The sequence below is a fragment of the Cucumis melo genome, chromosome 11 (assembly GCF_025177605.1).
Source record: "Cucumis melo cultivar AY chromosome 11, USDA_Cmelo_AY_1.0, whole genome shotgun sequence".
Lineage (NCBI taxonomy): Eukaryota > Viridiplantae > Streptophyta > Magnoliopsida > Cucurbitales > Cucurbitaceae > Cucumis > Cucumis melo.
Genome location: NC_066867.1, coordinates 2,805,449 through 2,820,378, shown reverse-complemented (window position 1 = coordinate 2,820,378; position 14,930 = coordinate 2,805,449). Strand labels below are relative to the sequence as shown.

Sequence of the window (14,930 nt, the reverse complement as noted above, 5' to 3'; positions counted from 1 at the left end):
ATATCAAATATTTAGCTACATCGTGAGCTGAACAATTTGAAATATGTTTAAAATATTTATGTATTGTGATTGAACAATTGAATGATTGTAATTAGATGGACGTGATTCAAGATGTAGCTAAGGTTTGTTTGTTGTTTAACAATATTTGGACGTATACACTAACAATATTCGAGTATATCGTTTTGTGCAACTCACATCATTCACATAATAAAAAAAAAGTTCAAAAACATTTTACTTGAAAGAGAGTTTGCCAAACAAATTGTCGTTGAACAATTGAATGAGCCGCTTGGATACGGATCGAGCCTAAAAAGCTGTAACTTTTTTTAGCATGAAATATCATGTTTGTCCATATGTTTTTTAAGTTTGTTTAATTTTAATTTATATATTTTTTAATAAATTTGAAATGGAGTTCGAACTATTACTTGTTTATCCTTGTATTTTGGTTCCTATCCTTTAAAGTATTTTCAATTTTAGTTTTTTACTTTTAGAGGTCCAATTTTCAATTTAAGGCAAATTATTATCGTTATTATTGAACCAATTTCGGTAAAAAGAAAATTAACCGTTTTAAGTGCCTATTTTGATTTATTAGAAGAAAAAAAAAACACATATTTCAAAATTCTCAACTAACCACATATAATATCATTTCAAAACCTTAATTTACTAAAGTATTTTATTATTTTCTATAAATGTTACTATTTTACTTTAGTCATCTTTTAATAAATAGTCCACCCAAACACTTTGGTTATAAATTATCGATAAGTCGATTATGTTCCAAAAGTTAGTTATTTTGAGCGGTTGCCAAAGAATTCAACTTTTTTTTTAATCCAAAAAGTTACTTTCAAAATTAATTAAACCCAACATATCCTAAAATTAAGATTTATTAAAGCTGTCATACCTAAAATTAAACATTACAACAACTTGAATGTATCTTTTCAACATTTTTTTTATAAGTATTTAATTTCATTTGTAGGATTAAACAACAACTATCACGTCCCTATCTCAATTCCCACTAAAAGATTAATTTTTCTTTTATAAAAAATTCAACAACAGCTTAACCAAACTTTGAAAAAAAATGAAACAAAATTTAATCACTTAAAAATAAAGAAAAAAAAAATATAATAACCAAAATTGATTGTCTTAAACATCAAAATCTCCATTTCAAAAGAACAAACATCCATCGGAAAGTTCGGAAAAACAACAATGGGTTCTCAAGTATCCAAACAAGTGGAACGCCGGAAGTCCATTAACACGGAGAAGAAGGTTCTAGCCGACCTCCGAATAAACGCCGGCGAAGATTTCCCCGGTTCCGATTACCGGCCACCCGACAGAAAGAACTGGATGTCAAATCTCGGCATCGAAAGAACCCGCGTGAACCAAATCGTATGGCCAGGGACTCACGACTCCGCCACCAACGTCATCGGAATACCTTTCATCACCCGTCCTTTCGCCCAGTGTCAATCACTTTCCATTTACGAACAGCTCGTGTTAGGCACGCGCCTCCTCGACATTCGAATCCAAGAAAATCGTTTAGTCTGCCATGGGATCCTCTCAACCTACAGCGTCGACGTCGTTTTCGCCGATATAAAGAAATTCCTGGCCGAAACCCAATCCGAAATCGTAATCCTCGAGATCCGAACAGAGTTTGGCCATGAAGATCCGCCGGATTTCGACAAGTACATTGTTGAACAAATCGGGGAGTTTTTGATTCACAACGATGATCGGGTGTTTGAGAAGACGATTGCGGAATTGTTGCCGAAGAGAGTGATTTGTATTTGGAAACCCAGGAAATCGCCGGCGCCAAAGGCAGGAGATCCGTTGTGGGGAGGTGGGTATTTGAAGGATAATTGGATTGATACGGATCTGCCGTCAACGAAGTTTGAGAGTAACTTGAAATTCTTGTCGGAGCAACCACCGGTGACGAAGAGGAAATACTTTTACAGAGTGGAGAATACGGTGACGCCGAAAGCGGATAATCCTATATTGTGTGTGAAACCGGTGACGAGAAGGATTCATAAATTTGCTCGGTTGTTTATTAATCAAAGCTTTGCGAAAGGAGTGGCCGATAAATTGCAAGTTTTGTCGACGGACTTCATTGATGGGGATTTTGTCGATGCTTGTGTTGGACTCACAAGTGCAAGAATTGAAGGGAAGGCCTAAATTTTTTCTTTTTTTTTTTTCTTTTTTCTAAATTTTAAAATTGAAATTAAAATTTGTGTTTTATGTTTTTGTTTATGATCAATGTGTGTAAGTGTTTGTTTGTTTGTTTGATTATCTGGGTATGTTTAACTTTAATTGTGAGAAAATAAGGGTATAGTTATTTGTAATTAATTAGGGTAATTATGTTATGCCTATAATTAAGGAGCTTTTGATTTTTGTTTTCCTTCTTTTTTTGGTATTATTACTCGAGAGCCACATATGAAAGTCAATGTATATTGAATTAACCTCATATAGATTGTCCTGCATATATGTTTAGGGGATCAATACCAAATCTTCCACACATTTTTGGTTAATTATTCATGGGTTTACGCGGGTCGAGTTTGTTTTTACGTAGGATTTAATATGTAAAGTTCGACATTAATATCTTATATTTCGAGTTAATTTTTGGAGGAGATTGAGTGATTATAAAATTATGTTCCGCGTGTAGGTTTAATTAGAAAGTTTGTGGATAAGGTTTATATGAAACCATTTAGAATTCTTTAGGTTTTTTTAATAAGATTTTTGTTTTTTTCTTTTCATATTCAAAAGTTATACTATTTTTTTTAGTGAAAATTTTAATACAAAAGTAAGTTATTAGACAGCAAATGTGAGATGGTTAACAATATGATTTATTTATTTATAAAGTTTGAATATTTGTATAAACATAGAGATTCTTTATTATCTTTGGATCACTTTTAATGTCATCCACATTGTAAAGGATATAATTGGTTATGCAATCAACTTTTAGGTATTGTCAATGAATTCAAAATGTGATTTTTTTTTCTTTCATGTCATTACTCATCCAACTTGTTTATATATTGGAGTCATTTCAATTTCTGTTTTGTTTTTTTTTTTTTTTTTTTTTTTCTCTTTGTCCTATTTTTTTAAAATACTTTTCGACATGAGAATCGTTATCATCTTTAGCTTAATTATAAAAAAAGTATAAAAGTTTTGTTTTTGTTTACATTTGATACATTATATTATAATAATCATTCTTCAAGTTAAATTTAGGTTGAATTATACTTTTTTTAAGAAAAAAAAAGTTCGTTAACTCACTAAGAAGGTCAATATATACTTCAAACGTGTGTAAGTGAATACAACATTCATGGAAGACCAACGATATTGATATTATGAGCCATCTTATTGTTGGATTATATATTATTTATGTAATTTCACATTTATGGTAAAAATATCTCCAACGTAGGTTAACACAAAAGAGAAAACCAAATCAAGAAAAAGGCATGTCAAAAGTCAAGTTTAGACGACGACTGAAAGATGATTTTAGGCGTTTGGCTTTAGGAACCTTTCTTTTGCTCTTACACTAGGTCAGTTAGATTTCTATTGGAACGATCTATGTTATTAATCGATAGGATGTCAATTTTGATAGAAACTTTATTCATCTTTGAAGATATCAAAGGGGATCTAAATTATTTTTTACTAATCCATTTTTTAATTTCGCATTGTCCAGAAGAAATAAATAGTTTTTTAGTTTTTTATTAGTCATATTAAGGAATATGTGTATTTTCTTGTTTTTTTACTTCGAATAATCATCTCTCTCTTTTTCATTGGTTGATTTGAACGACTTAAGGTAAATCCATGTAACTAAACTAACATTTTCATCTTTTTTTTTTTACTCTTTTCTAGATAAAAACAAAAAGTCTACATGCTACATAAACATTAGTTTTTTTTCTTCTCAACGACAAATATACATGCATCATAATAATTAAAAAGACATTTTTAAATATAGTAAAATAAAATAATTAAAAAATTTATAAGATATAGCAAAATTTTAGATTCTATTAATAATAGACACTGATAGACTTTCATATCTATCAATGATATAATATAAACTTTTATTATATTTTGTCAAATTTATCATTTTTTAAACTTCTTCGTAATTTTAAAACAATTTAATTTTCAACAAGGGTGTATACATAGACACACATATATATATATATACGTTGATTCAATTTGTTTAGTAGAAAACGTTGAGTTTTTAGTTTATTTTTAAAATAAAGTACAAGTCAAAGTGTCGAATTTTATACTAAAAAGTGAAAGTAAACTAAAAACTATTGGTTGGATCTTTTTATGTTGCAGTTGTGGTAGTAGTCGGCAATGATATTTGGTGTGTTGCCAAACGCGGCGGAAGTTATGAGTTGTGGGCTTTTGAGTCCTCCTTGGCCCTCTCTCACTCACTATGTCGGTGGACGGTGGGCGCGCGCGCGCACACACACAAAGCAAAGCCATAAATGAAATGTGCCGTTTCTGCTCCAATCTACGCGCCCACTCCACCAATATCCTTATTACCAAAAATGTTATCCACTTTTACTTTTACTTTTACTTTCATTTGGTTTATACTTGGAGTGACGTTTATAGTTTTATCAATTAAATTTCTAAACTTTTAAGAAGTAATGAACAAATTTAAGTTTTTTAGTTAATAATTCTTTTAAAAAAGTTCATGCATTAGTTATAATCATTCATTTTGTTAATTTAATATTAGAAAAAGTTTAAATGTCGAGGTAAGAATGGATGAATAAAAAAGTTCCAAAAATAATTAAAAAAAAAATAGAGAGTTTAATTGATTCGATTACAACAATTTAAATTAATATACTCTAAAAATTTCAAAACTTCAAACATAAAATATCAACTCAAAATTTTATTCACATAACCTCTAATAAAATTAGGGTATACTTTGTTTTTAGTAGGTCTAAACGATCTCTTAGTAAGTCTAAACAATATTGTAGCAGGTCTAAATGATCTCGTAGCAAATCTAAACAATCTTGACTACTTGTATTTAGTCTAAACAATCTTGTATCAAATCTAAACGATCTACTAGTGAACGTGGTTTATCTCTGTTTATGTAAGATAAACAACTGATCGTTTAGATATTAATACACGATCATTTAGACAATATACCATTAAATCTTGTACTAATAAGAAAAAGAAATGAAGATGAAAAATGAAGAAGAAGGAAGAAATTTTGGAAGAGAAAATGAAGAAATTAGTAACTATATTTTATACAAATAATCATAATATTGTAAACTGAAAAAGAATTAATAATATGAAGAGGAGATGAATAAATCGTAAGAAGAAAAACAAGTGAAAAAGCATCTGTATTATTCAAGAATAAACATGAAATTTATGAAAATATTATAAGTTTTTTTTTACTTTGTTACCTATATCGTAAATATTTTAGTGTTTTATTATATTAACGGGAAAAAAAAAAAGAGAACGTGGTACATTGATTCCAAAAATGGAGGTGGCATTTAAAGCCACACAATTGACCTCATCACAAAAGAAAAATAAAAGAGCTAAACATTTTTGTGGATAAATTTATTTGGCTTATCCTCATATTCATTGTGAAAGCTGACTCATGTTCCCATCTCTTATTTTTACTTCCCACCATTCAAATATATATATATATATATATATATATATATATATATATATATATATATATTTATTTATTTATTTGTTGTGATCCCTATAGATTAATAATATGAACTATATTTTACCTTCATTCAATCACTAATTTCAAATAGAAATTAAATTTTGCACAATTAACCTTCTTTTTTTATATATAATTTGTTGATGGAAAGTTGAAAGATTTCGAGTCAATATTAATTTCGTTAGATCGCCTTGTGGGTTGGACTGATATATTTCTCTTTCGTTTTTCTTCCAAATCTACTAATAAGATTCAAATCTGTTCCAAATTCAAATCTATTCCAACTTTCTCTCTTATGTTTGAGAACTATAGGTTGACGATGAGGCTTCTGAAAGACGGATTGATTCTCTTGCCCAATAGCCTTTCTCTTCGTCGGCGGAGCAACAACCTGTTATTTTGGGACTTTTGACTCTTCTCTTTCTTCTAATTCTAAGTCTGACCTTCATGCTTCCTTTTCCCTGTGAACTAGGTTGCTACTTATAAGGGCTAGTCCATCTTTCGAAACCTCTAGAAACATCTTTCTACTCCTAATAGGCCAAGCATCTTCCAACTTCTTCAACCAACAAGAAAAAGATTAGTACGGTGGATTTTAGAGTCCTTCAAATGGCTCGCGAACATGTAGATTTCATAATCCAGATGATAGATCCGAAGGATAGACTTTCTTTGAACAATGTAGATGTAGAAAAGATGAAACTCAAAGAATTTAAGAGAATCGAAAGAGTGAAAGGAAGGAAGGTTTGCCTATCTTGAACAAAGCCTACGTTGAGCGATTTTTTTTGTTTTTTTACCAACTTATTTACGATTAAATATAGCAAAATGACACTAATTTTGTCATTTATCCATTTCTAAAAATATCTTTAACAATTTCTTTTTTAAAATTACAAATTATAAATACTAAATATTTGGATAGAGCAAGCTAATTGGTTTCTTACTTTTTCACTTCCAACACTCTTTCTTAGTATTTCACACTACACAATTTCATCTCCTATTTTCAAATGTATTTTTTTTACACATGTTTCGAATTTATTCGATCTCTCCTTAACTAACAACCCCTAAACAGTCATTTATTTTCAAAATTGCCCTTTCAAATGGATAAGACTTCCAAACATATCATCATCAATACGTGTAAAATCCGTACTTTCCCCCTCGCCGCGTTCTCTATAAAACCATCTTCCATTTCTTCATCCCCTTCCATTCAAAAATACCCAAATGACTTCCTCCTTTTTCACTTCCTTCACCCACTCACCTCTCCGCCCAACCCCCACCTCCCCCTCCCTTCACATGCCCACTTCTCCACTCGTAGCTTCCGCAACCGGGGTACGGTTCGCTCGCGACCTATCGGTTAGCCGCTCCTCGTTTTACGAAGTGCTTGGGATTCCTATGACAGCTTCTTGCCGGGAAATCAAGGCGGCTTATCGGAAGCTAGCGAGGATCTGTCATCCCGACGTTGTGGCGGAGAATTCAGCGGAGGAGTTTATTAAAATTCAAACGGCGTATTCGACATTGTCGGATCCGGATAAAAGGGCGGATTACGACAGGGAAATTTGCAGAGCTCAATTGGTTTCGGTTTCGGGGTTGTCGTCTCGGACGCCGGTCTCGGGTTATTCCGGTTACTACACACGGCGAAATTGGGAGTCGGATCAATGTTGGTAGTGAAATTGAAATTTGAAATGTGACCCAGAAATGGAAATTCAGGGGATTTTGAGGGGATCTGTTTTGGATAAAAACAGAGTCGATGAAATCTGAAAATTGCAAATGGGAATATGATTGCGCCATTGGAGGACAGCTCAATGGATGAAGAAAAAAGATAAAGTGAAGAAGAAGAAGAAGAAGAAGAAGATGGTGATGATGATGATCGGAAAGATCTTACCTCCGACATCAATGAGCAATTTTAATTATTATTATTTATTATGGTGTGAATAATTTTATGGTGGTGGTGAAGAGAGAGCGATGTCGTTTTGTGTATGGTTGAGAAATATGATGAATCTTGGAATTTAATTCAATCTAACTGTTCCCTCTTTTATTTATTTGTTTATATCTCTTTTTCAATTTATACATAAAATTTAAAACAAATATCTATTTTAAATAAAACACGAACTAGATTCATACGTTATGAAATACGATAATTTTCGATCTGTATCACTTGTTGACTACTTTTTAAGGTTAACAAGCATGCATCTTGACAAAGCACTTGTTAGAGAACAGTTCGAAGTAAAGGTTATTTTAAAATTGTGAAGAGTTAGAAATAGATGTATTAAGGTAGTTTTATATTTGTTAGTTATTCGGTGAGTTGTCATTTTGTAAGAAATTCTATGCAAGTTGTTTTATTTACACTCACAAGATTCTCTTTTTCTTTTTCTTTTTCTTTTTTTGTGTGTATCATCGAGCCGAGAAGAAAAACCATTCTCCATTCTCTTCTATTACTATATTTTTCTCACGGTTGGTTGTTGATCGGTATGTCAATTCCCATTTCCTTCATCATGTTGATGGTATTGGCTATAGTCTTGTTTTTGTTTCCGATTTCTGACCTAATTAAACTATATCTCATGGAGCGATATGCTATGATTTGGAATCTTCCTGTTAAAAAATTTTATATCATAATTCAAGCTACAAGTGGTAACAAGATTAAATTAAAGGTTGTTTTCAAGAGTAACGATAATAAAACAAAATATTTACACTCCATGATAAAATTTTAGTGAACGAACAATTTTTTTCCTAAAAAGACAGAATTTTTGTGCATCCTTCTATCGTGGAAAACTTCCATCAAGATCTTGAAATTTCAGTAGAGGATAAATTTGGTTTTTATTCCATGTCACGAAATTTTGAGATTTAAAAAAAATTAAAAAGATTATATTCGATTTTTTTTTCCTATTTTGACGAAAATTTGAGAAATTTAAAAGAAACTTCCGAAATTAGCTATGATTGCTCAATTCAAAATTTTCACTTGCATGATCTTTCTAATTAAACACAATTGTATAGTTTCACGTACCATTACCATTTCTAGCAAAGATATTTTTTTTTTCATATGCTACTTTTCTAATTATGCAGTACTTTTCTTTCGACTTTATTTTCAATTTAGAATTATCCTCTTTTGTTGTTCAATCTATCTTGCGATTTTTTGTTGATTGGTATATCATTCCTATTTTCTTAATAATTTAGATGGTATTAGTCATGTTCTTGTTTCGATTCCTACCGGCCAAATCAAACTATTTGACCCCTTTCTTCTATCTTATTTTTAAAAAAAATATTAATTTCCACCGCTAATTATAAAGGTTATATCAATTTAGACTTTTTAACTTTTATAAGTGTTTTAATTTAAAGTCCAAACTACTTACACAATTATATCAATTTAAACCTTCCATTGTATTTTATTTGTATACCTTTATAAAAATTGAAAGTTTAAATTGATACATTTACAATATAATCTAAGAAAGTAAACGTGTCAAATTCTTTGATTTAACAAATAATAAATCACAATTCACAATTACAACTAAAACAAATATATACATATCCAAAAAATTTCTACAACTTTATATACCATAAAAAAAATGTTTCATACATAATAACATATATCTAATTACCTTACTTAAAATATTTCAAAACAAACCTAAGCATAACAAACTAATAATGCCCTCTAAGTTATCGATCTTCATATTGTTTAATTCCTTCTTTTGTTTTCGTCACAATTAAGCTAAAATTTTTTACAATACATGTCTAAATTGCAAATCTATATCTAGTCGTTTTAACTTGATCGATAGCATATGTCTTAAACAACTAAATCATGTATAGTAAAATGGAGCAAACTAGTAGTTTGAAGAATGAAAGGGATTGATTAGTATCGGTTTGTGTAATTAAATCGACTAAGGCCGACCAAAACCAATGCCACTTTTACTCCTTAACAGTTGAGGATGGTTCGAAGCTTACTAAACCGGATCGATTTTGTGGTTATTTGGAATGAAAATCGAGTTCGACCAAGTGATGAACTGCTCGTATGAGTCTTTTTTTAGAAAAAAAGGATGAAATGCGTTATTTTGATTTAATAAGAACACAGAAGAGCGAAAAATAGGGAGGGCCATGGCCTCTCTTTCTCTCAATCCGCCATTGTTTCTCTCTCTCTTTTTCATTTTTTTTTCTTTTTTCCAAAAAAAAAAAAAGAAGAGAGAGAGAGAGGAACTCTCCGTCGAAATTTCAGTCTGGCCATGGCCGGCATTGTCAAGGAAATCCTGGCAAGGCCCATCCAACTGGCCGACCAGGTTACCAAAAATGCCGATTCTGCTCAATCTTTCAAACAAGAATGCATCGAACTCAAAACCAAAACGGAAAAGCTCGCCGCCCTCCTCCGTCAAGCTGCACGTGCCAGCAACGATCTCTACGAACGTCCCACACGCCGGATCATCGACGACACCGAACAAGTTCTCGACAAAGCCTTAACCCTCGTCATCAAATGTCGCGCCAATGGGATAATGAAACGTATGTTCACCATTATCCCCGCTGCCGCTTTCAAAAAAACCTCCACCCAGCTTGAAAATTCCATTGGCGATGTCTCTTGGCTCCTCCGTGTCTCCGCCCCTGCTGAAGATCGCGACGATGAATATCTTGGCCTTCCTCCCATTGCTTCCAACGAACCCATTTTGGGTTTGATTTGGGAACAGGTCGCGATTCTTCATACCGGTACTTTAGAGGAACGATCCGACGCTGCTGCTTCTCTGGCGTCGTTGGCTCGTGATAATGATCGGTATGGGAAATTGATTATTGAAGAAGGTGGGGTTACGCCATTGCTGAAATTGGCCAAGGAAGGGAGAATGGAAGGTCAAGAACATGCCGCTAGAGCGATTGGACTTCTGGGTCGAGATTCAGAGAGCGTTGAACAGATTGTGAATTGTGGGGTTTGTTCTGTTTTTGCTAAGATTCTAAAAGATGGGCATATGAAGGTTCAATCTGTTGTAGCTTGGGCTGTTTCGGAAATGGCGACTCATCATCCTAAATGTCAAGATCATTTTGCTCAAAACAATGTGATTCGTCTTCTGGTTAGTCATCTTGCCTTTGAAACCATTCAAGAACATAGTAGGTACACCATTGCTACTAAACATCAAATGTCGATTCATTCTGTGTTTATGGCTAATAACAATGGTTCTGATCAAAATGTGAAAAATGGGTATGAAGAAGAAGATCATAAACATACGGGTAATAATGTCAATCATCCAACCGGGAATCAATTGTCTAGCCAAATGCATAACGTAGTTACCAACACAATGGCTATGAAGAATCCCATTAAGGGTCAATCCAATACCCAGGAAATTCATAAGACTAATCATCACATTCAAAATCCTGGCCGTGCTGCATTATCCGGAGCTAGCATTAAAGGAAGGGAATATGAAGATCCTGCCACTAAAGCTCAAATGAAAGCCATGGCTGCTAGAGCTTTATGGCATTTATGCAAAGGGAATGTTACTATTTGTCGAAACATTACAGAGTCGAGAGCCCTTTTGTGTTTTGCTGTTCTATTAGAGAAAGGTCCTGAGGATGTTAAGTACTATTCAGCCATGGCATTGATGGAAATCACCGCCGTTGCCGAACAGAATTCCGACCTACGTCGTACTGGATTCAAACCCACCTCCCCTGCCGCTAAGGCTGTTGTCGAACAGTTATTGAAAATCATCGAGAAAGCAGATTGCGATCTGCTTTTACCTTCAATTCAAGCCATTGGTCATTTGGCTAGGACATTTAGAGCAACCGAAACAAGGATAATCGGACCACTCGTTAAGCTGTTGGACGAAAGGGAAGCTGAGGTTTCAATGGAGGCTGTGATTGCACTTAACAAATTTGCTTGTACAGACAATTTCTTACATGACAACCATTGCAAAGCCATAATTGAAGCAGGAGGGACAAAGCACTTAATCCAATTAGTGTATTTTGGTGAACAAATGGTTCAAATTCCTTCGTTGATTCTGCTTTGTTATATAGCTTTACATGTTCCTGATAGTGAGACACTAGCTCAAGAAGAAGTACTTATAGTGCTGGAATGGTCATCTAAACAGGCACATTTAGTGGAAGAACCCACCATCGAAAGTCTATTGCCAGAAGCCAAAAGTAGGTTGGAACTTTATCAGTCAAGAGGTTCAAGAGGATTTCATTGATTCTTTTTTTTCTTTTTACAAAAATCTGTATAATAATTGTTCAAAAATATCCAAAATGAGTTTTTTTTTTCTTCTTTTTTGTTTCATCTGTTAAGCTTTTCATCTTTGATAAAACTGTATGTAAACTAGTTTGGTAATGGATTAGAAAAAGCCTTCTAACAGTTCATTTAGCTTTTTGTAACTTTTCTTTTCCTTGTGTTTTTTTCCATATATATGATAACTTTTGATCTCAATCTACCTTTGTTTAATTTCTTTGTTGGTCATCATTCTGTTTCTTGACTTGGAACTTTTAGCGGTTGTCCTTAGATTCAAGAGGGAACCCTTTCTTGAATTGCCTTATGCTTGTTTCTACGTTAGTTGAGAATAAAGTTAGGAAAGAAACATGAGTAGATTTTACCTTTAATTAGATTGACTCTCTATGCAGTTAAAAACAATTTGGGAATGTTTGCATCTTTGAGGTAGTTGTTATTATACTCCACATATTCAGAATATATGATTTTTTTTCATTTAATAAATATAACACTTCTTAGTGTTTCAAAAGTATATCAAGATTATTAAGTGTATTGTATCTATCAAATATGTATTAAGTATGTTAGGTGTATACTTTTTTAACATTTTAACATCGATAGAAAAAAATAAACATTATAACAATGAGAGAAATAGAAGATAAATCAATTTGCCTATTGAGCATATGTATTTATTTATGATTTTGATCATAGAGCTTAGAGAAGTTAGATATAAGCTTACACATTATTAGTGAACCATGTAGACATATCTATGTGTCAATCTTTATACTTCTTTTATATTGCTTAATTGTTGGTTCCATAACAACTACACGATTCTATCTAAAAATTGTGAAAAGTTTTATATTCATATCTAATTCGATGGTCGTTGACATGTTTAACTCTCTTCGATTCAAAATTGTGGAACGAACAATAAATTTAGCAGACCGGAAGAGTTTTTATTTATTTATTCATTTGAAAAAGATAGAAAAAGAAGTGTTCTTTAAAAAAGAAAAGACTAAGGACAGAGAAACATAGTAGAATATACAGTGGTTGGAGAAACAAGACCCAGTGAACATATTGCCAATTTCATCATCCAAACTTTGCCTTGGGATTTGAAATTCAATATATGATTAGAGTTGATCTTAGTGTTAATTGTTATTATTATTTTTTTTAACATTAGATAGTGCCCGATAAAAAGGTAATATGTTAGAATTTTTTTGGTGTTATCGGAGAATTGTTTGATTTGTTGAAATTAGAATTAATTAAATATTTTTTTTTATGAACATTTAATTAAGTATGAAAGCTCGGATTATGGTATTTTAAAGATTTGATTTAGATTGTGTGATTTTGGGTTGATTAATTTAGTGAGGAATTTAAATGAATAAAGAATAATTATATATATAATTAAATAAATGTTTGGAATGAAAATAATTATATTGTGATAATAGAGAGTATTTTGGAAAGAAGATAAAAGATGATTTGATATGATTATTAAATAAGAAAGAAAAAGTGATTTATTATTATTTTTTAGAAAGGAAAAGTGGATTGGATTAATTGTGGAGACAATAAAGTTTATTTTGATTTTATTTGGAAAGGTAAAAAGAGAAAAGAAAAGTAAAATAATAATAATATTATTATTATTTTAAATAGGCACTGTTCATCATCTTCTTCAACCTTCCTTCTTCTCCATTGAGTAAACCCTAGTGCCACCAAGCATCCTCTACCGTTTGTTCCGTCACGTCAAGCCGGCCGTCGTCATCAGTCTTCTCTGTTTTTGGTAAGTCCGTCACTGTAGCGTCTCCATTCTCGTTCTGCGTGCTGTTCGATCGTCTCTATTATTCGCCTCTGTTCGGTCGTTGCATCCCTCCACTGTCCCAACCGCATCGGTCGCCTTTCATCCCCGTCCGTTCGTCGGTGGTTTTGCCAACTTCTAGCTGCTGCCGATCATCTATTCTTTTGGTGAGTTTGGAAGATTTGGTTTGGGTTTTAGCGTGGGTTTTCCAGCTTTATCATTAAAGATCAATTCTTGATTCTAAAATAGTAAAATTTGGATTTTAGTTTGGGTTTTCTTAAAGAATAAATTGAGGCTATTGGGACAACCTTCGGAAGAATTTATTTGCTAGCTACAAAGGTTAATGTTTGGACTCTAATTAAATTATTGATTGGGTCTAAATTGGAGTTCAATTAGTATTAATTTTAGATTAAGATGGATTCCTTCCTTAAAGTTTGATTATTTTCTTCAAGGATGTTTTGGCTAAATTTTGAAGTAGTTATCTTTGAGATTCTTCCTCAAAGGTTGAAACTCATTTGTCGGTAAGTTTGGAAACTCTAATTAAATATTTTGATGATTTTGGTTGACAAAATTATTAATTTAAATTTTATCTATGTTTAGGATCGAGTAAATTGGGCATTTATTGTCAACCAAGAAATTATTATTTGTTAGCTAAGAGATTCTATTACTAGACATTCAAATTGAATTTAAGAGCTTGCCTGTAATATTCACTGTGCATTGATGTAACTAAGATGCACAATGTGTTAGTAACTAAGATGCATAATGTGTTAATGCTATGTTGATGACTGATATTAATGTCGGAATGATATTATGTTGATGATAATACATGATATTTAAATATATGATTAAGGACGTTATCATTGATATTCATGCCATGTTTATGATGTGTGTATGATATGCTACATGTTATGGATAATTGTTCTGTTAACTTTGTCTATATTAAGGTCGTATCCATATGAGTGTCCATCGAGATCAACTTTGGCTTTATTAAGGTCGTATCCATATGAGTGTCCATCAGGATCACCACCTTTTTGTGATCGTGATCGTGTGAGTTTGACAGGACCACCAGTCTATCATGATATGTCACTTTATGAGTGATCTGATGGGGTTGCTTATAGTCCGATTCTCTTGGGTGTTCCTTTGGGTTCACCGAATATTAGATGTATTCCTACGGGATCACTAAATTACGTGTGTTCGTGATAACGACAGTCTTGGAGTACTTCCTTATGGGACCCTAATGGAAAGTCAACGAGACTAGTAGTAGTTACTGAGTATATGTTTATATTCACCCTTTTTATATTTAATTTTTTAGGCAAAAGTAAAGAAAGCTGACGAACAACAAGAAGTGATCGCGA

General features: G+C 32.3%; 3 protein-coding genes across 3 annotated transcripts; all 3 read left to right on the top strand.

Moving 5' to 3' along the window:
* Positions 1-1,050: 1,050 nt before the first annotated feature.
* Positions 1,051-2,380, top strand: LOC103497310 (uncharacterized). The gene has a single exon (XM_008459442.2). The coding sequence runs from the start codon at positions 1,201-1,203 to the stop codon at positions 2,155-2,157; it is 957 nt and encodes a 318-aa protein (XP_008457664.2). The 5' UTR covers positions 1,051-1,200; the 3' UTR covers positions 2,158-2,380.
* Positions 2,381-6,850: 4,470 nt separating this feature from the next.
* On the top strand, positions 6,851-7,294 carry LOC103497311 (chaperone protein dnaJ 11, chloroplastic-like). Its single transcript, XM_008459443.3, has one exon. The coding sequence runs from the start codon at positions 6,851-6,853 to the stop codon at positions 7,292-7,294; it is 444 nt and encodes a 147-aa protein (XP_008457665.2).
* A 2,514-nt stretch (positions 7,295-9,808) lies between these two features.
* On the top strand, positions 9,809-12,001 carry LOC103497312 (uncharacterized). Its single transcript, XM_008459445.3, has one exon. The coding sequence runs from the start codon at positions 9,841-9,843 to the stop codon at positions 11,776-11,778; it is 1,938 nt and encodes a 645-aa protein (XP_008457667.1). The 5' UTR covers positions 9,809-9,840; the 3' UTR covers positions 11,779-12,001.
* Positions 12,002-14,930: the final 2,929 nt, after the last annotated feature.